General features: G+C 55.9%; 1 protein-coding gene across 1 annotated transcript in view; it reads left to right on the top strand.

Moving 5' to 3' along the window:
• The window catches only part of COL17A1 (collagen type XVII alpha 1 chain), a 78,673-nt gene extending 53,349 nt beyond the window's left edge, over positions 1–25,324 (top strand). Inside the window, exons 19-59 of the mRNA XM_079899997.1 lie at positions 910–1,122; positions 1,703–1,924; positions 2,276–2,305; positions 2,684–2,710; positions 4,058–4,084; positions 4,187–4,249; positions 4,994–5,098; positions 5,867–5,929; positions 6,589–6,624; positions 7,258–7,311; positions 7,683–7,718; positions 8,247–8,282; positions 8,930–8,992; positions 10,191–10,226; positions 10,493–10,564; positions 11,344–11,370; positions 12,331–12,366; positions 14,177–14,212; positions 14,447–14,527; positions 15,638–15,673; positions 16,201–16,278; positions 17,160–17,213; positions 17,333–17,374; positions 17,537–17,590; positions 18,060–18,119; positions 18,434–18,460; positions 18,788–18,820; positions 18,901–18,975; positions 19,283–19,333; positions 19,805–19,930; positions 20,430–20,567; positions 20,897–20,965; positions 21,298–21,438; positions 21,911–22,000; positions 22,101–22,211; positions 22,695–22,841; positions 23,124–23,468; positions 23,947–24,084; positions 24,318–24,380; positions 24,536–24,616; positions 24,977–25,324. Of these exons, the coding sequence (XP_079756123.1) occupies positions 910–1,122; positions 1,703–1,924; positions 2,276–2,305; positions 2,684–2,710; positions 4,058–4,084; positions 4,187–4,249; positions 4,994–5,098; positions 5,867–5,929; positions 6,589–6,624; positions 7,258–7,311; positions 7,683–7,718; positions 8,247–8,282; positions 8,930–8,992; positions 10,191–10,226; positions 10,493–10,564; positions 11,344–11,370; positions 12,331–12,366; positions 14,177–14,212; positions 14,447–14,527; positions 15,638–15,673; positions 16,201–16,278; positions 17,160–17,213; positions 17,333–17,374; positions 17,537–17,590; positions 18,060–18,119; positions 18,434–18,460; positions 18,788–18,820; positions 18,901–18,975; positions 19,283–19,333; positions 19,805–19,930; positions 20,430–20,567; positions 20,897–20,965; positions 21,298–21,438; positions 21,911–22,000; positions 22,101–22,211; positions 22,695–22,841; positions 23,124–23,468; positions 23,947–24,084; positions 24,318–24,380; positions 24,536–24,616; positions 24,977–25,029 (3,275 nt within the window). The 3' untranslated portion in view covers positions 25,030–25,324. The remainder of the gene's footprint in view (positions 1–909; positions 1,123–1,702; positions 1,925–2,275; positions 2,306–2,683; positions 2,711–4,057; positions 4,085–4,186; positions 4,250–4,993; positions 5,099–5,866; positions 5,930–6,588; positions 6,625–7,257; positions 7,312–7,682; positions 7,719–8,246; positions 8,283–8,929; positions 8,993–10,190; positions 10,227–10,492; positions 10,565–11,343; positions 11,371–12,330; positions 12,367–14,176; positions 14,213–14,446; positions 14,528–15,637; positions 15,674–16,200; positions 16,279–17,159; positions 17,214–17,332; positions 17,375–17,536; positions 17,591–18,059; positions 18,120–18,433; positions 18,461–18,787; positions 18,821–18,900; positions 18,976–19,282; positions 19,334–19,804; positions 19,931–20,429; positions 20,568–20,896; positions 20,966–21,297; positions 21,439–21,910; positions 22,001–22,100; positions 22,212–22,694; positions 22,842–23,123; positions 23,469–23,946; positions 24,085–24,317; positions 24,381–24,535; positions 24,617–24,976) is intronic.
• Positions 25,325–26,416: the final 1,092 nt, after the last annotated feature.

Here is a 26,416-nt window from a genome sequence, read left to right on the forward strand (position 1 = left end):
TACAGATCTTCCCCAAAAGCCTTCAGTGGGAGCGGGGTGGAGGGCGGGAGAGGGGCTGGCTGGGGGCTGGAGCAGGGCTGCTGAAGGAGCTTAGCTCAGGAGATGTGCTCACGGGCCACACTGCCCCTGCTGGGTGCCCATTGTCTGCCCTTAGCTGCAGAGCCTGCCAACATGGCAGGAGCAGCACAGCAAGGCTACTGTCGTGTCTTACAAACCACTCCCCTCCCCCCACCCACACGGGCTGCAAGGTGACACTAAGACCACACACTTCTCCAGTCGTTTACACTTTCCTCACTTGCTCCCATAATCTGTGAGAGAAGCAGATCAAGGGGTATCAGCCCATTTTAGATACTAAAAACAACACTTTCACTGAAACTAAAAAATAAATAAAAATAAAAAGCCTCCTGACCACCCCTTAAGAGCTGAGTGTAGTTCTAGGCACTGTGGGGATTACAAGGAAAGAGCCATGTGAACTGAGACATGAAGATGAGAATTACTCAGCTTTGGGCACAATAAAATGCAGGAGGTTGTAGCAGATCCACGTTCATAACCAAGAATTTTAAGCCTGGTCGTAACTGCTGCATCCTCTGCTAATTACTCTACATGCCTTATCTCATTTCATTCAACATCCATCTCATGAAGAAAGGTCAGCTTTGAACTCTATTTTATAAAAAATGAAACAGAGAGCTTAAGTGACTTTCTCTGGGTCACACAGCTCAAGGCCAGGATTGTCAGACCTCCACTCTTCGCCAGCCACAGCCCTGTGTTTTTTCCAGGAGCCACTCAGGAACCTGAAAGCCCCACTCACATTCACTCAGGCCCACAGGAAGGCACCAAAAGTTGGAGAATTTGGAGGGAAGAGGGCAAGAGCTGCCTGCATTCACCTTACCCTTGCCCTCTCTTCCACAGACTTCTACGGCTACAACCGCCACCGTGGGGGCGGCAGTAGCAGCGGCAGGGGCGCTGGCAGCGGGGTCTCCGGTGGAGGCGGCAAGGGCTCGTGGGGAGCAGCGCCAGCCTGGTGCCCCTGCGGCTCCTGCTGCAGCTGGTGGAAGTGGCTGCTGGGCCTGCTCCTCACCTGGCTGCTGCTCCTGGGGCTGCTCTTTGGCCTCATCGCTCTGGGTATGTGGTGATGGCAGCCCCGCTGCCTGTTCCGAAGGGCAAGAATCAGTGAATGTCCCAAGCGTCAGGGGTCAAGGTCCAGAGATCATGGGTGCAGACCCCATGTTACTGCAGATGAGAAAACTGGGCCTCCAGGAGGCATCTGGCCAAGGTCCCATGGCTGCTCCCTGGCTGAGCTGGGACTGTAAGGCAGCTCCTCGGTCCTGGCCCCGGGCCCCAACCCCGTGGCATCCTGCTCTAAGCACCTGGCTGCCCTTAACAATCAGGCCAGGCCTTTCATAGCCTTTTTACTTCCCACGTTCTGTTGGCCCTCACACCAGCTCCCTGGGAGAGAGGGCCAGCTTTGTGACCATCTCAGATGATGGCCAGGCGTCTTCAAGGCTCGGTTCCGAATTTGAGTAGCTTATCCTGCTGGTAGCCACGACAGACTGTCTCCCCCAAAATATGCCAACAAAATGTCCCCATGGCATGAAGAAGCCGCCACGGACTCCAGAGCCCCCTTTTCAGGCTCCCCTGGAAGCTTGGAAGGCACTGGCTCGGGGGCCCCTGTGCTGACACTGCCTCCGTGTGTCCGTTTCAGCCGAGGAGGTGAGGAACCTGAAGGCACGTGTGGACGAGCTGGAGAAGGGCAGGGGCAGCATGTTCCTTTACAACAAGAAGATGGAGAGGACCAGCCAGGACTCCGTGCAGGGTGTCGCGCCGAGGCTGGGCGAAGGTGTCGGCAAATCTGGGCTTGACGGCTACAGTCAGGAAGACCTATGGCAATTCATGAGGGGCAAGCTGATGGCAGAGCAGGAAAACGGTGAGCACATCGCAAGGCAAAGGGCCAGTGGCTCCCGGTCCCGCCTCCTGTATGTGGCGTGGCACCCATTTAGGGCACTCTCAAGCGCCCCTCATTCAGCCCTCTTGACAGCCCTGGGAGGGAGGACCCGTATTGCTATCCTGTTTTACAGCTAGTAAAACTCAGACCTGGGGAGAATTGCCCATGATCAAGATCACACAACCTGCACACTTTAGAATCAGATGGCTGGTCCTAGCCTCTGTTTCTTCCTACTGTACCACAGTGATCCCCTTCAAATGTGTGTGTGCGTGTGTGTATGTGTGTGTGACACAGAAGATGTGCGGCTAACTCAGGCTTTGCTGTCTCTTGTAGGAAATCTCCGAGGAAACCCTGGCCCTAAAGGTATCACAGTGGATGGAGCCCTTTCCCTGCTCTCATTTCCTGCACTTGGAGCTGGGTTTTCTGGGAGGATTGGAAAACTTCTCTTTTTTGCACATTGAAGGATGAGCAGTGGAAAGATCTTACAGAATCTGTTGGGAGGGTTGAGAATTGGCTCTACAGTCAGAATATCTTAGAATGAGAAGGGAACTAAGGCATCATCTAAGAGAGGCCGAGTGAGGTGCCTGAGAGACACAGACGGACACCGCGAGGAAGCTACACCACACGCCAGCGCACCTTGAAATGCCATTTACACGCTGTCAGCTGGCCTTAAGATACTAGGAGAGAATGGCCCTTGGGTTCTCACCCCATCTCACAGTTTTCATGTCTTTCTGATTTTAGGTGACATGGGAAGTCAAGGTCCTAAAGGTAAACAAAACCTGGAAAATTTTACCTTAAATATTAGCGAGGGTTGACCGTTTGAAGCGATCAGCAAGTGTCAGAAAACGCACCTCCCACTCCCCTGGCCATCTCCCCTTGTGGTAGGACCGGGAATTGCACACCCTCGGGCTTTTGGGACCCGGGGGCTTCACGGCAGAGCCAGGCTACATCTCTGGGGCAGCACGGTGGCGCTGGCCCCTTCTCAGGGATTCCCACGCCAGGGACCCTGAGGAGGCCTGCATCCAGGGCCTGCATCTCCCCCAGCTGCAAAGGGCAGCCTGAGGGCCTGCTACTGCACAACCCCTGGGGAGATTTCGAGAAATACAGATTCCTGGGCCCTGCCAGGAATCAGATGCTCTGGGGATGGACCCCCTCCCCCCAGGTTAATTCTGATGAACCAGGTCAGGAATCACTGATCCAGGTGAGAAGCCTGCTCTCAGGGGTTTTAGCCCAGGTAGGCTGGGAATAAAAGCCACCAGTCAGGAATGGAGCACCTGGAGGGGGGGAATTCAGTAGGAGCAACACCACCTGCCTTCAGGGGAAGTAGGGGTGTCTGGCAGGGAGACAGGACATAGTCACAGGAAAAGGTGCCCCTCAGTGTTGGTTAGCTGGGGGACAGTCACCTGCTAACTTGGGTGGCACAGTGTCGCTGTAGGAAACTGATACGTGTCCTCAGAAAAGTGGTCTGACACTCACTGGGACAGGCCTAGGGGTGGCAGGAAGATCTTTCCAATCCCAGTGACCACAGAAGTGCCCCTCGATCTAGCTGAGTGGGATTCTCAAGATTCGGGGTATGTGGGAATTGCTGGAAGATTCTGGGCTCTACTCCCAGAGCCTCTGAGGAGCAGGTGTGGGTGGGGCCGTGAGCCTGTGGCCTGGATCAACCCTGGGTGGTTCTGAAGCCAGGGCTGCACAGACCATTCTGGGAATCACTATTGGGAATGACAGGGTCACCCCTCTCTCCTTCCCAGGGGATCCCGGTGCAGGAATTGGGGTTCCTCCACTTGGTGGCCCTCAACTTCAGGATTCCCTGCCCCGACACGCACACCCTGGGTCACCGCCTCAGCCCCCCTTCCTCAAGGCTCCAGCTTGCAGGTCCCACACCCCTCCTGACTGTAATATAGGATGCCCAGTCAAATGGGAATTACATATAAACACTGAATCGCTTGTCACTATAAGTAAAAGTTTATTCAATGTTTTCCTGCAATTCAAACTTAGCTGAGAGTCCCATGTTTTTACTTGCTAAATTTGGCGATCCCACCTGAATTCCACTGGTGGCTCCTTAGGTGACCCGCCTGAGTCCTCTGGCTGACTTTTTTCTCTCTGTTCCCACAGGAGATCGAGGCTTCCCTGGGACTCCAGGTGCGTAACCTCTGATGGTTCTGCTGAGGTTGCAGGCTGCCCGGTCCTTGCTCTTGGGGTTTGGGAGGAAAGCAGGGCTGAGCTATTCTTGTGTGTCCACAGGTATCCCTGGGCCCTTGGGCCACCAAGGTCCGGAGGGACCAAAGGGACAAAAAGGCAGCGTGGGTGAGAACCGCTTTTCTGTTCACTTATTCCCTCATTCCCTCATTCATTCATTCATTCAGTAAATGTTCGTTAAGTGCCTGCTGTGTGTCAGACCCTGTTTTAGGTGCTGGGGAGACGTGGTGAACAAAACAAAGCCCCTGCCTACTTTTGGGTGGAGATAAACAATAGACATGATAAATAAGTGAAGTACATAGAGGGAGGAAGTGGCTCGTGAAATGGGAACACAGAGCCCAGTGGAGCCTTGGGAGGGCTGAGGGGTAATTGAAAATAGGGCTGGCAGGGAAGGCCTTGCTGAGAAGGTGACATTTGAGCAAAGAAGTGAAAGTGGGGTGAGAGCCAGGCCTGAGGAGATCTGGGGGAACCCTCTAGGCAGAGGGAGCAGCTACACGCCCTGGGGCAAGCGTGTGCCCGAGGATCCAGGAGCTTGGGGGGGAACAGGAGGAATGGGGGCGGGTGCTGGAGCCCACTAAGAAGGCAGAGAGTCGAGGGAGGGGCCCTGGAGGCCTCGCGAGGGGTCAGCTTTTACTCCCAGTGAGTAGAGAAGCCATTTGCAGGTTGGGGCAGAAATGGGACACGATCCACTTGCCTTTTCAAACTCTCTGGCTTCTGCTTTGAGTCTGGGCTACAGGAGAGAGAGAGAGGTAGGGAGTTGGGTGTGGACGCTCCAGGCAGGTGTCCCGCCAGCGAGGTGCTGCCTGGGGCGTCCTTCGCGGCCCTAACTGAGATGGACATTCCTGTCTTTAGGAGAGCCTGGCATGGAGGGACCCATGGGCCAGAGAGGGCGAGAAGGCCCCATGGGGCCTCGCGGTGAACCAGGGCCTCCTGGGTTTGGAGAGAAAGGAGACAGAGGTAAGACGTGATTCCTTCACCAGGAGGGTTAGCTGCGTCCACACTTCCTTCTTTCATCATTCTCCCTCCCTCTGTCTTTTACTAGCATTAGCTGAGCACCTGCCTTGAGCCAGGGGCTGTGCTGGGCCCTGAAGAGACTGTGGTCTAATGAGGGGGCGTGGGCTGGGCTGTGCATTCAAGCCTGGGGCTAAGACCCCTGCAGTCTGAGTCCACAGAACATGGTCACAGGGAGAAATGATCTTCCTGGGAGCGGGTGGGGACGAGACAGGGCTGAGGTGGAGAGCTCAGGGCAGGGCCTGACGGAAGACAGAGTGGGGTGCCTGCCCTGGAGCCTCTCATGGCTGGAAGGAGGCGGGGAAAGCTTCAGACACCAGCCCAGCCCTGGAGGGAGCTGGGAAGATGTTGCATTAGGTACTTAACCGTGAGCCTGCTTTCATCAGGGGAACTGAAGCACAGACACCAGAAATCCTCTCAAGGCCAAAAGATCGTGAGCAAGAAGCTTTATTTTTAGCTTCACTCTTAAAAATATTACTCAACCAGGCAACAAATATTTATTGAGCACCTACTGGGTGCCAGACTTCATGGAATATAAAGACTCTGGAGGTAGGAACTGAAGGTGTTTTGCTGATTCTTGGCCTCATGGAGGCCCCAGTGGATCAGAGACCACTGGCAGGGTGGGAAGTGTTCCCTCCACCCTGCAAATGACACCACTGGGCTGGGTGGGCAACCAAACTGGGGTACTCTCTCAAAGTGCTTATTTCTCCCCAGGGGATGCTGGTCAACCGGGCATTCAAGGCCCACCTGGTGTCCCAGGTTCTGTGGGTCCCAAAGGTAAGCCAGGTACCCATATGGTACCCAAGTTTGCCACAACCAGGATGGATCTCAGAGATCCAGGCGCTGGGATCCCAGATGGTCCTAACCCATGGTCCCAGGCCTGTGTGGGGTCGACGGGCCCACAGAGGGTCCCCCCACAAAGAAATCCCTGGGCATCAGGATCGGGGCTGTATTTTTGGCTCTGTGGTGGATTTGGGAGTCACGTTTCCATCTCTCTTTGATGGCCCTGTTATGTGGCCCCTAAGTGGGGGGATGGATCTGGAAATCAGAAGTCAGACAATTTCCTTGCTGGCTAGGGCCGAGATGCAAACGTTTGAGAGCAATATGTCTGGACAAGCCAGGCAAATGGGGCCTTCTCACAGTGTGACGCCCATCTGGTCCACTCTCCTCCCTGCCCCTGCCCCTACCCCAGCTCAAATGTTTGACCGGGAAGGAGCAAAGGGTCTCTTGATCCCAGCAGCTATAGCTTCCTGCCTAAGGAGGACTTTGCACTGGGATCACTCCTGGACCCACTGGCTCTGGGGTCCTGGTGTGCGCACACAGCCCTCACCTGGGGGTGCGTGCCCCACCCCTTCCACCTGCCACTCACCATGGGGTCAGTGTCCCTGGCCTGTACCCGACCCATCTGATCATCGTTGTCGTGTTGTCCTCCTCAGGTTCTAGCGGTCTTCCTGGCCCACAGGGTCCCCCAGGTCAGTAGCCTTCTTCTCATAAATAGATGCTATTTCTGGGGAAAAGAGAGGGATGTTAAATGGAGAAACAAACATTTTTAAGCAAATGAAGCAATTATAAAGAGAGCCTCTAAGAGACACAAAACTCACATCTGCACGTGTGTCCCCTGCGGCTGAGGCTGGTACCGATGGGTCCCCTGAGATCTGTTCTGACCTGACTTGGGGCACGAGGCCCTCCAGCAGCTTCAGCAGCAGGCAGCTCCCAGCCTGCCTTGATCTGAGCAAAGCGCCTGCCTCACCTGGTCCCCTGTGGGCCGGAGCTTGTCCCGCTGTCCTGGGAGTCTTGAGCTGCAGCCCACTCTGTGATGCAGGCCAACGTCTCTGCCAGGGTCCCATGAGGGGTCCTCATCCCCGGGCCTGGTAATCTCAGGGACAAGGAACCTGCACCAGGACGATGTAGCAGGGACATGGGGAGGAGTCTGTGAACAGCAGCCCTTGACTTTTACTCCAGGGAGTGTGTGTGCCTATGTGTGTGTGTACATTTTTGTGCCAAATAGGTGTGTGTACGTGTTGTGTGTGTGTGTGCCGTGTGCATGTCCATCCCTTCCAGAGCTGGGGACACTCATCCACCCACGTGGTTTCCTCTGTGTGCAGGCTCTGTAGGTCGCCAAGGGCTCCGAGGTGAAGTGGGACTCCCTGGCATCAGAGGTAAGCTGGGGGAAGGGGTTAGAGGGAGGGGACATCACCTTGTAGATGCCACTCACTTAAGAAGGAGGTCTGGGGGACTTCCCTGGCGGTCCAGTGGTTAAGACTCCATGCTTCCAACGCAGGGGGCACGGGTCAAACCCTGGTCAGAGATCTAAGATCCCACATGCTGTGTGGTACAGCCAAAAAGAAAAGGAGGAGTTCTGGGGGGACAGGGTCTGGTGGATATGCCAACAGCCTGTGCAGGCCAGCAGGTGCATGAGGGGAAGGGGCAGTCAGGACTGCGGAGGAGCCTGTCTTCAGACACAGACTCTGCCCCTTGTTGGTCATCCCTACCAAGGCTCTTTGCACTAAGGTGTCCATTTCCTTTTCAGGTGACAAAGGACCTATGGGACCACCAGGACCCAAAGGTATGCTTCTCCTGCTGCTGCCCGGACAACACCACACCCTGCCGACTCCTGGGAACCCAGATGTGACCCCTGTCCTGGTGTCCAAAAACCCATATGACTTGGCTCCTGGACCCTGGGGCTGGGAGGGATCTGAGATTCTAGTCGAACCTCTCAGGGAAACTGAGGCACAAAGAGGAGAAACAGTACCAGCGTCACAGTGCTCGGGGTGGCCTTCGGGGTGGCATCGATGCAGCAGAGGCTTCTCCCCTCTAGTGTGGTCCCCCTCGTGCCCACAGCACCCACTGGTGTGACAGCAGGGCCTGGGTCAGTTTGTGGGTGGGCCCTGACCCGGAAGAGATCTACCTAGTGTGCCTCTTGGGCTTTGTTAATGCTGAGTTCTTGCCAACATTCAGCTGACAGCAGCTTACAGGTGCAGTGGGAACCGTTCTGCAGCCCGGGGTCCCTCTTACTGGGTGAGATTCTTTTCCTTGCTTCTGACTGACGCTTGTTTCCTCCACCCCCCCCACCCCTGCCCCATTTTTATTTTAGGTGACCAGGGTGAGAAAGGACCCCGAGGCCTCACAGGTCAGTCCCACACAGGAATCTACTGTGATCCACTAAAGACTTTTTGTAAATCCATTGGGTACTGGAGATGGGGGAAAAAATACAGAAGTAGGAGACAGAATCTCTGTCTAAAACCTTCAGGGGACTTGCAATCTAGAAAAAAGCAGGACAAGATAAAATAAAGCCCGGAATGGAGTATAAGCCAGCAGCAACATGTATGGTCCAGACAGTAAATGTTTGGGGCAGAAAAGGGAGCTTATGATTATCTCTGATTCTTTTGAAGAATTGAGTTGGGAAAATTAAGCTCTTCCCTAAGTGGCAGAAAGTTTGCCCTACTTGTATCCACTTACCTCCTGCCAACTTGCATGATTAAAAAGGAATTTGACAGTGCTAGTGCTTTGGCTACAAGGGCCAGCTTTTTGTTGCCAAGGAAATAAGACTCATACACAGGCCCCTTCAGACCAGGCGTGGCCTCTGGGCCAGTCCGTGCCTGCTGCCGGGGGTGGGAGGCCTGACTTTAGAATCAAAGCTGACGCTGTGTCTCCAGCCTCTGGTTGGCACACCAAGCTCCTCTGGTTGGGGAGGTGGCAGGCCTGGGGGTGGCCGGGAGGGTAGAGTGTTCTACCACTGTCAAGCTCCTCCAAACACCTAGTCCATTTCCTTTGCAGGCGAGCCCGGCTTGAAAGGTTTACCTGGTGCTGTGGGCGAGCCCGGGCCTAAAGGAGCAATGGGTGAGTGTCTCACAGCAGCAGACACCATGGGTCTGCCCCGCCGCAGTCATCGTCATGGCCCTAGAGTTGAGATTCTCCTAGAGCTGCATCTCCCATTCTCTAATCTACCCACCCCCGGTAGAGGCTCCATTTACAGGCTGTTCCTGGATCTGGGCATCCCTCTTGGGGCTCAGAGAGCTGCTGTCTCTGACAGTTTCTCACTGCTCTGGAGGGGCTTGGCAGGATATGGTCCATCTGCCCCGGTTCCTGCCTCTAAGACCCTCAGGCCCTTGGGGAGGAGAAACAAGGGCTGAGGTTCTTTGGAACCCACAGAATTCCAGGCACAGCGCTGATACTCCAGGGTTCAGCCCTTTGGCTGACCCTTACTGAGGGACCTGTCAGCCAGGACAAGGAAGCTGGCTAAAGACCCCCCACGGGGCCAGGCATTTGACACCACATCCCAGAAGGGTCTAAGCCCCACCAATGGAGACGCGGTGCATTCATGATCTCATTCATTAACGAAGTGTTAGGAAGCGCTGATGGTGTGCAGGATGCTGTGCTGGGCGAGTAAGATGCCTTTCCTCCCTCGAGGGGAGATAAAGCTTGTGTGCGATGACAAGGGCCATGAAAGGTACAGGGTGCTATGCGGAAACAGTAGAGAGAGAAGTTTCTTCCAACCGGAAGGATGAAGGAGGTGCCTTTTCAGATGGTTCTAAAAAGTAAAGAAGATTTTAATCACATCAATTTAGAAAATGCCACACAGAGACATGAGTGAGGAAAGACAAAGAGGTGGGAAAAAGCAGGTGGGAAGAGCTGGCCCCCGAAGGACATCACTGTGGACAGAGGTTAGGGTGATGCTTACAGCAGAGGAGACAAGACCTTGGAGAATCTTGACCTCCAGGACCTGGACCAAATGAGGCCGACGTGTATTGAGCATCTGGTGTGTGCGAGTCCTGTGCCGTCGATGTGGGAGATGCAGTGGGGGCCATGGAACAGTTCTCAGCAGGAGAAGAGGCATTACTGGTTTAGGAGGAGAGGGCAGGAAGGCTTCACCCTGCAGGTGTGACAACGACAGGGCTTCTTCCACGTCTGATGGCTGCAGGAGGGGATGCATGGGTGCCCCACCTAGGAGACAGCTTGGGAGGCTATAACGCAGTGGAGGGAGGGAGTCCCAGAGTAGCTCCCAGAGTCACTGATGAACTTGCATCTGCTTTCCTAGGACAAGCTGGCCCCGACGGACACCAAGGCCCAAGAGGTTGGTCACTCAGCTGCTCTCCTCACTCCCCCGGCCCGCCACTGCCCCCACTGCCCACGTCCCAGCGCTCAGCCCCCAGCCCCCCGATCACAAGGCCAGAGGGCGTACATCACGGGGAGGTGTGCAATCCCGGTCTCATCCCCCTCCTCCCTTCCACCTGCCAGCAAGTTACTCAGTAAAACCCCAAGAGACCATTGGCTCCAATGCATTGGCTGGTCAGCGTGCCTAAAAGGCAAACGTTTCCGCGTTGGTCATGCTTTCTCTAGGGGAACAAGGTCTTCCAGGGATGCCCGGAATCCGGGGCTTACCAGGACCTTCTGGAGACCCAGGAAAGCCAGGTAACAGAGTGGGAAGCGTGTGTGTGTGTGTGTGTGTGTATGTACCTTCCCTAATCCATTTTCCTCTAGCAGCTCATTAGGAAAAGGCCACAACTGCTGGCTTGAGCCTTGCACAGCGGCTGTGAGTCCTGACACCTGAGTCACCAAGTCTGGCAACTTGGAAAAGAGAGATCAACACTGAAAGCAAGGAGTTCTAGAAAGGGGCAAGGAGTCTCCCAAAAATGCCAGTTTATCACCACCTCAGTGTCTGGGTCCCCTGTGGACCCCCTTGGGCCGTGCCTGGACCCTCGCCAATAGCCACCAGCCTGGGGAGATAAGCCGTTGTTAGGGTCTCCACCAAAGGCCTAGCAGGAACAAGATCCTCAGGGCTGCAGGAGGAACAAATCAACACAAGCCCAGAAAGCCGGGAGGACGAGGTGGCAACCCTCAGGGGCCGATGAGGAACAGGGGGCCCCTGGGCTCCTTTGGTGGGCGCACAGATGGAGAGCACCCAGCACCCTGGGGGCAGCATTAGGGCTCAGTGAGTGTGTGAACTTTTGGGGCTTGTAGCTCTCAGACACCAAAGGGTCTTGAGCCCAAATGGGCTAAGAACCATCCCCTGATGGAGCAGTGAGTCAGAAAACTGCTCTCGTCCAGGGCTGCGAGGACCCTGGAGTCCGGCTGCCCCAGACACGGGGTTCGTCCTCCTGCGCCCACCAATCCCTTCCGCCCGCTCCTGCTGCTGAGGGGTCGGCTCCTCTGCCCTTCAACTCTCCTCTCATGTCTTCTACTCTCCGTAGGTCTCACAGGACCCCAAGGACCTCAGGGTGAGTCATCGGGTCACTGCCACTTCAAACGCCACCGCCAACCTCCCAGTCCCGGCATTCAGCAGATGCTCCTCCAGTCACCTTAGTGTGTCCTCTCCTTCCCTCACTCCCCCAGCACAAATGGGTTCAGGTCATTCTGATGTGAGTCTTGAGAAACACCTTAGGAAGGAAAACTATGCACAGAACAATCTAGAAAGCCATTCTAGGAGAATGAGGTTAGGTCACGTGTGAATGCCGTCTGCCTGAGCCTGGTCCCCTTTGGTGCAGGGAGCCCCAAGAGGAGGCTCCAGGCCCAGGAGTCCCATTAGCCCCACAGAGGCCCACATCCCCTGTGGCACGGTAGGGAGTGGGCACTCATCTCATGCAGAAGGGCCCGGCCTCCCTGGGACAGCCCCAGTGTCAAAGCCTGTCCGATAGTTGGACAGTGTGCACCCACTTGGATTTGAGAAGCTGTCACCACACCAGCCCCAACTCCTAAAGGAAATTAGGCAAAGATGTAAAATAAAATCAAACAGCGTCTCCCCCCAACAGTTGAGCGCACAGGGATATCTTTCAAATGCTCCCTGTTGGAGTTGTGGACAAAAGCAAGAGGGGGTGTTGCATCAGATACAGGAAGCCCAGCCCCTACTCCCCCAGGCTGCAGGGCCGGTGGGTTACAATGGCTGCTTTGCAGGCTGCAGGGGGCTCATCACCCAGAGGGACTGGGATCCCCCAAAGCTGGACCTGTGAGCCTCTGCCTCCAGCCCAGCTGTTGCTCCATTTCCTAGAGAGGGAGAAGGGCTCAGAGCAAGAGGCTCCCTCGAGGGAGCTGGGCTAAGGTGGAAGGTTGAGCCAGGTGGGTCTGCAGGTTTCAGTCAGCAGTTGTGGCCTTGCCAGTGACAGAGCGCCAGGTGCTACCACAGGGGGTCTGGAATTGCTGGCCCTCAATCATCCTGACTGACTTGTTTTCAATCACACCAGGACTTCCTGGGACCCCCGGCCGACCAGGGGCTAAAGGTAAGTGATTTTCCAAATTAGACAGTCACCGGTCATTTTGGCAGGAGGGGAGGCATTGGCAGGAGGGAGGTCCCTGTGTGGCCAGAGCCTGGATCAATAGTGGCATCTAGTGGCTTCAGTGGAAGGCTGTGAGGCTGGGGAGCCAGGGATTCTTCTGACCAATTAAGCCCTGGGTCCTCAAGCCCCACCCTTCCCCCCACAATCCAGAGCCTCGCTTTGGTGCCTGGCTGTCTCCAAGGCCTCGATGGAGGAGGATCTGCAAGGGTGCTGTCCCCACCGCTGACTCTGTAATGCCCCCCACGAGTGCCCTGTCCCCTCACTTAGGCGTGGTCCCCCCATGATGTGCCTCTTCCCTGGGACAAGTGTTATGGTCCACACAGGCCTCAGTGTAACGGGGACACTGCCACCCCCTTTCTGAGAGGGGGCTTTGATGCAGGCAGGGAGGAGCCTCTCAGATGTTACTAAGAGGCCAAAGTCAGAGTTCTCAGAGGGGCATCCTCAGGACTCAGACCCTTACATGTAGGGCGACATTCGCATCCGGTTCTGGGTCATCAGACCCCAACCCCGAGCCAGTCCAGGAAAGGGGCTGCTCAGGGATGGTCCTTCTCCTTCTGTCCCTGTGACCCCACGTTCCTGAACCCTGACGTTCGGTGGAGCTGCCCTCTGTCACTGTCACCTTGCGGGGGGCGGACCTGCTTTCCAGAAACTATGGCTAACAATGGGTTGGGCCAAGGAGTTCTTTCAAGAACATCCCAGGCAGACTCGTCTCTGGGTCCACAGATCTGCTCACAGATTGATGGCATCTTTAGTAAAAGATCAGAGGCTTGGGGATTCTCGAGGAGAGACACCCTGCCCTTCTCCAGGGCCTGTGACTTTCTGTCCAGTGTGCACAGAGGTGGATATCGTACCTGACACTGGATTGTGTTCCAACAAAAAGAAAGTCAAGTGCTTTCTCTTGGCCTTGACCTTGAGGGGCTGGCAGATTGCAAGCTTCCCCAAAGGGGGAAATCAGTATCACCCCTCAGCGTGTGGATGACTGAATTGCCCACAGGCCTTGGGAAATGACAAAAACGTCCCAGAAGAATCTCCAGTCAAGGGTTTTTCCATCCTCTACTTCACTCACTTGGTTCTGCAGAATGTGGATTTCCATCGTGACAGCCTTGGGAAAGTGTGAATCTGACATTCCCTTCTTGGAAGTCCTCCATGCACATTCGCATTTTCAACCCTCTAAGACACAAGGCAGAGAAGAGATCTGTTAACCTTTACATGACTCGGAGTTTCCCAGACCACGGAACCCCCTCTTGACTCTGTGTAGACCCTACTACTGTCCCAGGGAATTAGCACCTGAGGGGCACTGGGAACCAGGCTCTACCCCACAGGCTCACTGCCTCTGCTCTTTGACCTCTCAGTGCTTTTTGCACCTAAAGCAATTCCTAGTAAGAGCCTGCAATGCCCAGTGTGGGAGAAGATAGAGTGTGGGAGGGGGAACAGCTCCTGAGTCAGCTCATTCTGGCCTCACCACCAGGCAAACTCTCCAACATCCACAAATGAAGCCCCTTCGCAGAGTCCCAGCTTCTTCCAAAAGCTAATGTGGGCCAAGAAGATTGATGCTCGAGCCTCCAGGGTCTCCAGTGCAGAGATTGGTGCTTAATGCATCCTGTATGCTCCCCTTCAGTTCATTAAAATGCCTTCAGCCTGAGGGTCAGAAGCCCAGGAGTGGGTCTCAGATGCAATCAGAAGCCTTGAAAATGATTCATTGAGCCACTAATTGATCCTGGGAATAACCACTCTCCTTTGCCTCCCCTCCCAGGTGAACCGGGAGCTCCAGGCAGGATCGTGACTTCAGGTAGGTAGACCCTGCACTGTGTACAGGGCGTCCGCCCTGGCTCTGCCTCAACACCCTGCAAGTCCGCGGGCTCCGTGCTTTGGGCAAGGTGCAGTGCTGAATCTTCCAGTCAGAAGTGAGGAGGGTCGGGGGATTTCAGACGTAATACTGGCCCAACCTGGCCCACAGCCTGGCCTGGGTCCCCTCTGAGCGAGGAGAGGGGGGCTCAGCGTTCAACGTGCCTTCTGTTTTCAGAGGGATCATCGACTCTCACTGTCCCAGGTCCCCCGGGACCTCCTGGAGCCATGGGACCTCCAGGACCTCCAGGTGCCTCAGGTCAGTCTGTTTTCTTGCTTTGCCCCAGATCAGCATCAGGCCTTGCTTGCATCTGACTATAGCAGCATTCGCTCAAATCCTGAAACCCGGGCCGGAACCCGGGGAAGAGTAGGAAGGGGCTGAGAAAGCCCCTCCCAGACAGCCTGCTGAGCCCTGATCACTCCCCAGCACGTATCCTAAGCCCTGCATGGCATTGCTTCACTAGGTCCCCGCAGTACCATTGGAGGCTCGAGCAGGCAAATGACACGCCTAAGGTCACACGGATAAGAAATAGCAGAGTCAGGGTTCGGCCCAGGTCCTTCTGCCTCCAGAACCAGTATTGACTTGTCAGAGTCAGTCCTCAAATTGTTTCCTCTTGGAAAACAACTTGATAATATGCATCAAGAGCAACAAAAGTGCGAGGAATCTATTTGAAGCAAATAGCCCCAAATTGTCCAACAATAATGAGACGGCTACAAAAATATGAAGACTTAAAGTTGTTAGCAGATAACAGTGTTATTTAAAAGGGCAGGTGACACAACGTTGTAAATCAGCTATACTCCAATAAAAAATTTTTTTAAAAATAAAAGAGCAGAATACTAGATAATGTGTGCTCTGTAGTTGCAACTATATTTATATACGACAAAAAAATGCTGGAAGGAAATACAACAAAATGCCTGTAAGTTAAAGAATTGTGGGTGATACTTTTTTCTATTTATCCAAAATGGCTGTTTTTTTATATCTATTTTTTAATTATTTAAAATGTTTGTGTGTAATATGACCAATGCAAGTGTGGATCGGTCTTCCCTCCTGATAAACTCCAGGGAGACTGGGGACACTGGGGGTGTTTAGAAGTCCCTAACCATCGGAGGACAGTGTCAGAGAGGGCAGTCCTGCCCATCCCAGGGGCCCCAGTGCCTGGCAGAGGAATTCTCACTGGAATGGACCACAGGGCTGGTCTCAAATTGCTTATTGCTTTCAAATAAGCAAGATGACCTCTTTGGGCCACTGTTCCATGCCTTGTGAGGAAGGTACTTAATGTACCCAGGCACCTGTCTTTTCTTCAGTTCTTTCTAGAACTCTGCCCCTAGAGGTGTGATAAAACCTTTTCTTCCCCAACCCCATTTCCAGGTCCCATTGGCCCAGCTGGTCTCCCAGGACAGCAAGGTATGTCACACCCTGAAAGAACGCATGACTGTAGGCTGTGGAGAGCTTCCTTCCTGGGGTGGCCCTGCACCCCATCTTTAAGTGAGAGATGTGCATGTTGGGAAGGGAGGTGAGGGGCCACCGGGCTCTTCTCCAAGGCCCCGGCAAGGCCTCCGTAGCCAGAGGAGACACCTCGTCCCACCTTCTTCCATGTTTCTGAGAAGGTAGGGGTCCTCCCGAAAGGGAGATTGAGGCTCTTGGGTCAGGATCAAGCTCAGCTATCTTCACAGGCCTCAGGCCTCTGGTGACCAGATCCTGAGAATCGTGTCACTGTCCAGCAACTTATCCAAATATCAAAACACGGACTCCAGGTCCTCCTGGGGTGTGTCTCGCTCCCAGCCAACACTCTGGCCCCGCCCACAGTCAGCTCAGCCCCGCCCACAGTCAGCTCCGCTTGGCCCTGCCCCACCCCGAGCACCTGGGCGGCTCCAGAGAGAAAGCACTGACAGCTGCAGGCGGTGTCCCCCAACTCTGTGTCCTCCCCACAGGCCCGCGAGGGGAGCCAGGACTTCCTGGTGAGTCGTTCATGGGCAGCAGCAGCTCCATCTCTGAGGTCCTCTCCGCCCGTGAGTGCCACCGTGTTCTCCGGGACAGGTGACACAGGGGTGGGAGTGGGAGAGGTGGCCATGCACTGGGGCCTGCGGCAGCTGCACCAGTGAGTCATCGTGAGCCCCAGTGTAAGGATGGCCAGGTCCTCTCGCTGAGAAGGAACAGCAGGGGTTTTATCAGCTGTGGAGGATGAGTCACAGGGGATGGCACAGCTGTCAGAGAGGCTCTCCGGATTCCAGGAGGCCTCTGAACCCAGCCCCGTGAGTGTGACTGGAGGAGTCCTGAATCCCCCACACCATGAACAACGACGAGGGTCCCTGGGTTCTCAGCCATAGGCCCGGCCTAGGAGCGCTGACTCCTGGGTCCTCCGGTTCCCAGAGTCCTTTAAAGAACCCAGGCAGAGATGCCGCTGGGCCTCCCACCTGGGCACCTGGCCACCTGAACAGCAAAGACAACGCTAGCCCTGGTCTAACAGTCACCACGTGCCAGGCGCTCTGCCTTGTTGTCCCACCGAGTCTGCACAAGGCCCTTGTGATGTAGGTCTTGGGCCTCTGGTTTACAGTGGAGGAAGCTGAGGCTGAAAGGTCAAGAACTTGCCCACAGGCTGGCAGTGATGAGGCAGGATTTGAACTCAGGCTGTCTGACACCGAAGCCATGCTCTTAATCATCACTGCACACCCCCATCAGCCACCAGGGAGCTCGACTCAGCCCTGCCCTGCCTCTGAGCAAAAGGCATCTCTAGCAGAGGGGGTCTTGGAGGGTCCTGTGCCACGACCCATGACCCATGGCCTGGTGTGTGGGTGTGAGCACAAGCACCGAGGATCCTGGTGAGGGGTGAGGCTGGCGGAGAGCAGCCTCATGACAGCTTTTGCTCATTTCTGGTTTCTCCTTTCCACAGAGGGTCTTGATTTACGAGGTCCCCAAGGCCCACCTGGACCACCTGGGCCACCAGGTGAGCACCTCAGGGATCTTTGGAAGGTGGGGAATCTTGGGGGCAGGGGACTCAAGGCACTTAGTGAGGAAGCCAAGATCCTGGGTTCAGCATTGCCTCTTCCTCACCCTCTTCTACAGGACCATCCATTCCAGGACCCCCAGGACCCCGAGGCCCAGCAGGTGAGAGCTAAGCAATGGGAGATGAGAGACAATGGGACCCAGAGCCCAGGCTTCTTCTGGGCCGGCTCTTAGGAAAGAGCTTCTCTGTCACTTCTGCTCCTGGGCAGAGTGTTCCTGGCCCACCTCTTGGCATTAATAGGTCTTGGGTGCTCTCTTACCTAGGGGAAGGCTTGCCAGGCCCACCAGGCCCACCAGGATCTCTCCTGACCAGCTCAGGTAATGCTGGGGAGTCAAGTCGCTCCTGTTCTCTACCTCAGCCCCAGCCCCAGCCCATGCCATGGTCATGGGCACACAGCCTTTCTGACCTACTCACCATGCTTTCTCCTTCTGACTTTCCACCGTGAGTGTGTTTGCATAAACTCCATGCTACCTGCTGTGTGGAGAGAAGGTAACTGATGCCAACCCAGCCACCCTGAGAATCCCTGGTTGCCCAGCCTGGGGGAGATCTGCCTTTGGGAAGCTTCTGGGCCAACTGGGGAGACCTAGTTCCTGTCCTCAGGGAGCCCAGCTCTGATAAAGTAGGTAGGACACATGCTCATGAAATGAGATAAATGCTGACAGTATAACATAGAAACATATGGAAATAACTTTAGAACATTCTTTAGCCCAGAACTTGTCTCTAGTAGAAAATTCATCCATCCATCCATCTATCGTCCACACTCAAAACTATTTCCTTCCTCTACAGAGACCTTCTTCTCTGGCCCTCCAGGCCCACCTGGCCCCCCAGGCCCCAAGGGAGAACAAGGTGAGCACCGTGTCTTAGGGAGCGCAGGAGCCTGTGTGAACCCCAGCTGACCCCAGCTGACCCAGCTGGTGGCCGGGAGAGTTCTGATGAGGCTGGATGAGCGGGCCTTCACCCTCCTGCCCTATCCCATTAGGGGCTCAGCAGCCTGCAGCAGGGCGTGGGGCGGGGGGTCGGAAGCTCTGTCAAGAAGCCTTGTCCTTGTCCTGATGGGAGGAGAGGCACGAGGGGCCCTGGAGCCCCGACTCCTTCCCCACGGGCCCCTTGCAGTCACAGCATCTGGGTGGGACCTGTCTCATGACTGTCTTCTCCTCCAGGTGCCCCAGGCCCCCGAGGACACCAAGGTAAATAGAACTGGCATCAAACAAACCTGGGGTAGGGGTGGGAGTGGCAGAGGCTGACCTTCCAAGATCCTTGAGCTTCTTGAGTTTGGTCCAGATGAGGGTAGATCAGAGTGTGTCTCTGATGGTTGAGAACTTACATGTGTGCGTGCGTGCGTATGTGTGTGCGTGTGTCTGTCTGTGCGGCAGCTCTAGATACCACCCAAGGGCCAGTGCTGCCCCAGCCATTGAATCTTGGGGAGCCTCGGGAGGGAGGTGGTGTCTTGGGCTGGGGCACGGGGAGAAGGAGGCCGGCACAGCTGACTGTTCCCTCTCTGCTGTGTCCCTCAGGCGAGCGAGGCCTCCCAGGGTTCTCAGCCTCAGGTAAGTGCTGAGCCCCCTGCTGCCGGCTCTGCCGGAGCCTCTCCCCACCTGGCTGACTGCCCTGTGTTGTTGGCCTCCAGGCTCCAGTTCTCTCGGACTCAACCTACAAGGACCGCCAGGCCCACCCGGCCCTCAGGGACCCAAGGGTGACAGAGGTCAGTGAAGGCGGGGAGGAGTGGGAGCAAGGCTGGCTCCCAGAGCCCGAATAGAGGGCAGCGAGTACTTGCTGATGCTACAGACTTGGAAGGAAGAAGAGGCTGAAGAGAGGAGAGCCTGGAGGGAGAAAGGGACGGGGGTGGGGATACAGTCTGCCCAGGGAAGCTGTGACACCATTGCAGAAATGAGACTGAGAAACATGGGACAGTTGTTGAGCCACAGCTGACAGTGTGGTTGAACTAGAGGAACCAGGGGAGGCTTCCTGGAGGAGGTGATGCAAACAGAGCTGCTTGTTTTGGATTCCAGGTGATCCCGGAGTCCCAGGGGCTCCCGGCATTCCCAGTGGGCCCTCTCGAGGTAAGAACCAAAGGTGCCCAAGTTCTTCTCTCCTTCTTCAAGCGAGGCTGATCGTGCCAGTGAGGATGTTAATTAACTAATTCATTCACTTATCCACGATTCAGTGTTGATGAGATACTTTCTCCACGTGCTGGGATCTCTGAACTGCCTTTAAGGAGGTTACAAGTTAGCGGGGGTGGGAGGGAAGGATGCCTGCACGATAAAGATGACTAGCAACGCCGATGATGAATGACGGCGAGAACAGAGCCTGGGAGCTAGGGGTTCAGGGGCGAGGGAGGCCATGTGGGCGGTGAGCAGGTTGCCGAAGAAAAGGGAGGGCTCGGCCTGGGAGAGCTCCTAGGAGCTCTTTGCCACTGTCTTAGTTCTCCTACTGAGAAAGAATCTCCCTCCTCAGACTGTAAAAGCATTGCCTGGGCTCCCTTGTTGGACCCCAGGGTGGAGAGACCAACTCAGAGGCTTTCTCTCCTGCAGGGGGATCGTCATCGAGCACCATGTTCACGCAGGGCCCACCAGGCCCACCAGGGCCCCCCGGGCCTCCAGGCTCCATCAGCAGCTCCGGCCTGGAGGTTCAGCAGTACATCTCTGACTACATGCAGAGTGAGTGCCCGGTGCCTGAGTGGGGCAGTGTGTGTGTGTGTGTGTCTGTGTGTGTGTGTCCACGTATTGATACATAGACTTGTCCTCACCCCAGCAGAGGCTCGTACACCCACATGCTCATCCACATGCACGCGCACACACACACACACACACACACACACACACACACTTTCACACTGGTGTGCACTCCCCCAACCTCATCCATGTGCTGTGGAGGTGACGGTGTGATTTCCACACATGTGGGCACCAGAGCTTTGTCAAATGGGTGGCTGACTGGAGTCTTGTTACTCTACAGCCATGGAGATCCACCTGGCCCAGCACAGAGTCTGCCTCAGTTTCTCCATCTATAGCAAGGGGAGTCTAGGCTCCCTGCTGGCCCTGCCTTGGCCCCTGTGTGGGATGGGTGGGTGCATTTCATCAAGTACTTCAGGTCACCTCTGTGGGGAGGACACGCCCTCTTGGGGACAAGCCTGACTTTGCTTTATTTCTTTGTTGGCAGGTGACAGTATCAGGTCTTATCTATCTGGAGTTCAGGGTCCCCCAGGCCCACCTGGTCCCCCCGGGCCTGTCACCACCATCACGGGTGAGACTTTCAACTACTCAGAGCTGGCCAGCCTCGTCGTGAGCTACTTACAGAGTAAGCCTCTCCCCAGCCCCTGTAATGACACCTTCCTCCCAGGGTCCACGGTTATTCCTGGAGTCTCGTCTCTTAATTTGCTGTTTGCTTTGCCCTTTTTCTGAATGTGATGTTCAATGCTGAATTCACGGTAATCAGGCCGCCGAATCTAGCTTCAAAAAAGGTTTGTTCAGATTAAGAAATATAGACATTATAAATAGCCTGCTAACACCCCCATGCATTCATTGCCCCCAAACGGAAACAGCTGGTTGACCGGGTCTGTGATTCTGGAGTAATGAGTGCGTTGCTTCAGTACCAGCTAAGCGGGTAACCGGTTTCCTTCCCCACAGCTTCGGGGTACAGCATCAGCACGTCCTCCACCTCCATCTCCTCTGAAGACATCCTGGCTGTGCTCCAGCGTGAGTCGGCTGTGGTGGGCTAGAGGGTGGGGTGCCTTCCCTCTCTCCTGGCCGCACTTGTCAGGCACACTTGGCGGTCCCTTGGGACAAGGAGCCACTCCCTCCTCGCTCCCAGCAGCCACTCCCTCCTCGCTCCCAGCAGCCAGCTGGAAAGGGGGCATCAGCTCTCCCCTCTAAGGCCAGGCAACCGGGCAGGAGCCCCTTCAGCTCCCGGAAGCTTGTTGATGTCCCCCTGGGGGTCTGAGAACCCCCAGCTCACACGTCACTCGGGCCAGTCTGTGGGGAGGTTAGGCTGGACGTGTGGTCCATACCGGCGCCTCCTCTCCTTTCAGGGGATGACGTGCGCCAATATCTACGGCAGTACCTGATGGGCCCTCGGGGTCCCCCAGGGCCACCAGGAGCCAGTGGAGGTTGGTCCCTCCAGTCTTTGGACTACGCAGAGCTGAGCAGCCGCGTCCTCAGCTACATGTCCAGTGAGTGTCCGCCTCCGTGGTGGGGCAGGCAGCGGGCGGGACACCCCGGAAATGGCCCCCTGGCCCTCTCCCGCCAGGCTGCACCCAACCCAGAGGGAGCGGGAGCGCTTCAGAGCTGTTCAAACCTGTGGCCCCAGAGCAGGTCACGGAGCTGGGCGAGGGAAGCCAGGATGAGTGTCCCGGGCACCGTCCTGCACACGACTCACACGCACACTTCTCTATGCACACACGCACACACCCAGCAGGAGGAGGGCTGTGGGCACTTCTGACCTGCACTCGTCCCCGGCCCTGGGGCCTCTCCTCCGTGGCGCCGTTACCCTCTGCCGGTCTCTTCCCGCTGCCCCTCTCGCCCCTATCCCAGCCTCCGCTTCTGTTCAGGCTGCTTCTGTCTGGCTTCCTCTCTGACACGGTGTTTCCATCTGCCCTTCCCTGTCTGATCTGCATCCATCGCAACTTGGGATTTGTTCCTCAGGCTCCGGAGTCAGCATTGGGCTTCCTGGCCCCCCAGGGCCCCCAGGCTTGCCGGGAACATCCTACGAGGAGCTCCTCTCCTTGCTCCAAGGTACGGCCGAGCAGGGCCATCTGACCGAGTGCTTCGGGGTGGACGGCAGAGCTCCTTGGCCCAGGCTGTGACCGATCCTTGCTCTTCCTTGGTGTCTCAGGGTCTGAATTCAGAGGCATTGTTGGGCCCCCAGGTCCCCCTGGGCCACCAGGGCTCCCAGGCAGCGCGTGGTCCAGCATCAGCATGGAGGACCTCTCATCCTACCTGCAGAGTAAGGAGTGAGGCAGGCGAGGGCTGCAGCCTGACCTTCAGGGCTCCCGCGGGTCTGAGCCAGGGCAGCCATGGAGGGCTCAGCCCAGGCACCAGTCCTCCTAGAGCGGGTACAGGGCCGGGCTCTGGGGCCCTGGAGGGGGACACACTTGACGTTGAGGTGCTTTCAGCCCTGGCAGGGGGAGAAGTGGGGGGACACCATGCGTCCAAGTCACGAGAGAACTCAGGGGCCAGCGGGTGACCAGGTGCCCAGCCGGCAGCCCCAACTCCCAGCGGCAGAAGGGCTGAGGGGAAGGGATATGATTTGGGTTGAATGAGGCCCGGGACTGGGGGTGGAGAGCAGCGGGGAGCAGTCACCCCAGGGGAGGACGGGACACGCGTGTGGGGGCCTCCCTCACCGCCTCCTTCCAGACGGGCCCAGGCTGGGAGTTCCGCGGTCCTGGCAGGGGATCCCTGATCTTTCTTTCTCTTGCCCCCTGCTCAGCTGCTGGCTTGTCATCCATCCCAGGCCCTCCTGGTCCCCCTGGCCCCCCAGGCCCTCGAGGGCCCCCGGGTGTCTCAGGAGCTCTGGTGACATACGCAGCTGAAAACAGCGACAACTTCCGGAGTGAGCTGATCAGCTACCTCACAAGTGCGTGTCCCTGACGTCACTCTCCCTCCTCCATCCCCTCCCAGACCAGGCTTCTCCCTGTGAGAGGGGCAGCCAGCGGGGCTTGAAGGGAACTGGAGGCCAAACACATAAGCCGCCCTGGTCGGTCGAGGAAGCCCGGCTTCCTCCCAGCCCACATGCTCCCGCTCGGTGCGAGTTCACATCCTGCTCAGGCGTGCTGAGGCCCTGGGAGAGACACCCCCAAGTCCCACTGCTCTGTCTCCCCCAGACCTGGCTCCCACTAATGCCGCTTCTTCCCCACAGGCCCTGACGTGCGCGGCTTCATCGTCGGCCCGCCGGGTCCTCCCGGGCCCCAGGGTCCCCCCGGGGACAGCCGCCTGGTGTCCACGGACAGCTCCTACAGCTGGGGCGGCAGCTCCTCTTCTCTCGGTCGGGCCTCTTCCCACAGCTCCTCCACGGGCATAGGAGGAGCCAGCGGAGGCTCCCTGGGCGAAGGGGGAGCCTTTGGCCTGGACACAGGCCGGGGCCGAGGCTATGGGGCAGCGGCAGAAGGCGGCATGTATGGCGGTGACGGTGGTTTCGGGGCCAGCTTTGCTGGAGGTCTGGATTACAACGAGCTGGCCGTTCGGGTGTCTGACAGCTTGCAGCGTAAGTGGGGACACGTAGGCTTCAGCACTGCGGGGTTACGGGAGCATGTGAGCATCTCCACATCCAGGAGGACAGCAGTTCTGGAATCAGACGGGCAGGGACTGAAGACAAGCTTAGTTCAAGGGGCCCAGTCGGGACTGGAACCAATGCTGCAGGGAACAGAGATGCTGGGGTCTTTGTCCTTTGTTTTCCCAGAAGAGTCTATATGACTATGAAGGTTTTCTGGTGGGGCTGAGGGAAGGCTGTTGACTAAGCCTTTCCCGGGCGGCTCACCAGCACAGCTATGCAGTAAAAGGCCTGTGAAACAAGCCCACGGAGGCGAGACGTGCCTGTCAACAGGGGAGACTAAGGAGGCTCCTCCCTCGCTGCCGCACAGAAGAGTTTGGGATGGGAGCCAGTCAGAGGGCACCGCGCTCCCACCGTGAGGAGGGTGCCAGGTGACCCCTGCTGCCTGTGCCCACCACTCTGGTTTTTACAGGTCAGGGCCTGCTCCAAGGGATGGCCTACACTGTGCGGGGCCCACCAGGCCGGCCTGGGCCCCAGGGGCCCCCTGGCATCAGCAAGGTCTTCTCTGCCTACAGCAACGTGACCGAGGACCTCATGGACTTCTTCAGAAGTAAGGGCACGCCCCGATTACTTTCCCAACACTTCACTTGCCGTGTAGTCTGTTCCACAGAAACCAGTCTCCCCAGAAACCTTGAGATGCTAAAAATCGGATAAATTCTGAACCGTTTTCTTCTTACAAGTCCAAACTCTACCACCACCTGCCTGTGTCAGTCTGAACGAATCACTTTACCTCCCAAGCCCCAGGACGAGCTCTCGTCTAAGGCCAGCTTTTCCCCCTTGCAGCGTATGGAGCCATCCCAGGACCCCCTGGGCAGAAGGGAGAGATGGGCATCCCTGGCCCCAAAGGTAAGTGGTGGCAGGAAACAGCCACCAGGATCCCGTGTTAACGACTGCCTCTTGTGGGAAGCAGCTCCCTTGCCAGCGCCGTGCTGGGAACATGTGCGGCTCCTTCAGGCCCTGCACTGTGCCTCGCTTAGCCGTGCCCCCTTCTGTCCTCCTAGGTGAGAGGGGCCCTGCTGGGCCACCAGGTCAGCCTGGGCCACCCGGCCCTCGAGGACACAAGGGAGAAAGAGGAGACAAAGGTAAGCCTCACTTGCCACAGTTCCTGGAGTGCTGGGAAGCAGGCCACGTGTTCCAGAGCAAGCCTGAAAATTTTAGGCAAATGCCAGCTACGAAAGGCAGGTACTGGCAACAGCATACTTTGTGTAACTATCAAATGAACAGCCAGGGAGAAAGGAAGAAGAATGTCAATGCAAGGAGGAAAAGGAGAACCAGGCTGGTAATGAAATAGGGTAATCAATTTCAATCAGTTGACAGTCTTACAGAAGAGTTCATCTTTCAAGCCGGTTTTGTAGTAGTCACAGTTACTGTAATTACCCAAGCGGAAGTCCCCACAGACCACAGGACATTTTCTAACTTCCCATTCATCTTCCAACTTCTAGGTGACCAAGTCTATGCTGGCCGGAGAAGGAGAAGCATCGCCGTCAAGCCATGAGCGACCCTTGGCGTAACAGCCGCCTGGACCAGTTCTCGCAGTGGCTTATGGCACTTATGTCAAGACCTCTCCAGAGGGTAAAAGCTGGAATCTCACTGTCCTACTGAGGCAGCACAGCAACTAGAACCCTTATCTTAGTCTGGAGCAAAATATATGTATGTAGAATTCAGTCCAAGGTACACAGTCTGAAGCAGCTTCACGGGGTAGACCCAACAGTGGCCGCATGCAGTGTGGGAGGATGAAGCTGGCCTCCCTGCTGTCCAGGCCTGAGCTCCTCGGCTTCTTTAACACTGAGTTCAAGCCCCAGCCTAGGAAAGCCAGGTACATAAAAGTTGTTTCAGGAGCCCTTGAGCTTCACCTTAAAAATGAGCCCAGGAAATGGAAGATGGGATTGGGCGGGGGGGGTGCCTTCCTGGGAGCCACGTGATGGGACTGTTCTGGTCAACGCTGCAAGGCTGTGCTCTCACCTCCTCTCTCCTCTCTTCACTCTGCATTCTCTAGTCATAGACAAAACTCTCAGCTGAAAAAACTTAAGAAATCCACTTCCCGTGAGGTGGTGACAGGGTTTCTACTAGTATTTCTATGTATCACATTCCCACTTAGGAAGTTTGACTGCAGCTATGATCTGTCTCCATAGGTCCACGCTAGAGTTGATAGTATGTTACACTGAACTAGGTTGCAGCCAATAGGAAGAGAAAGGCAGGGGGCAAGGAGGAAAGAAGGGGAGGGGAGGGGAGGGAGAGCAGACTGCCTGACACCGGAAGCCGGCACCCCTGCTCTGCACTTAGGAAATGCATGGGGGACTGGGCGCAGTTGGTTTTACTGCACTTTTCAATGTCTACAAATATTCACGTGGTCTATTAGATGAGTCATTTCAATTGCAAAATTTCCAATTAAAGGGTTTTTTCTTTTTTAATATGCTTAATGTGATCCATCTAACCAAAAAAAAAAAAAAAAAAAAGAAGGGAGGGGAGGAGGGAAGAAGGAAGGAAGAAAGGAAAGGAGGAAAAGAAAGAGGGAAAGGAAGAAAACATTTTTGGTTAATTTTGGCATTTTACTGACTAATGAAAACTTATGTATAATGAATGAACGCATCGTGCCTTTCTCATATGTTAGTTTTACCTAAAGGCTGACTCAATTTGTTTTTGTAATAGTAGCTTTAGAAGCTCAAGTATTATATCCCCTTTAATGATTCTTACCTTGATTAACCAGACTTTTGAGTTTTGTCCTAGTTATGAGATCTGCCTATCCAAGCTATCCCAAAGTCTTCATAGAATCGTATGCCCAAGAGAAATACGGTAAAAGCCCAAACTCGCTAGCTTCTCTGGACAGAACCCAGATATGAGATATGTCCTCAGCTGGATGGCGGTGGATCTTAGCCTCTTTT

The sequence above is a fragment of the Stenella coeruleoalba genome, assembly GCF_951394435.1.
Source record: "Stenella coeruleoalba genome assembly, chromosome: 16".
In the NCBI taxonomy this organism is placed as follows: domain Eukaryota; kingdom Metazoa; phylum Chordata; class Mammalia; order Artiodactyla; family Delphinidae; genus Stenella; species Stenella coeruleoalba.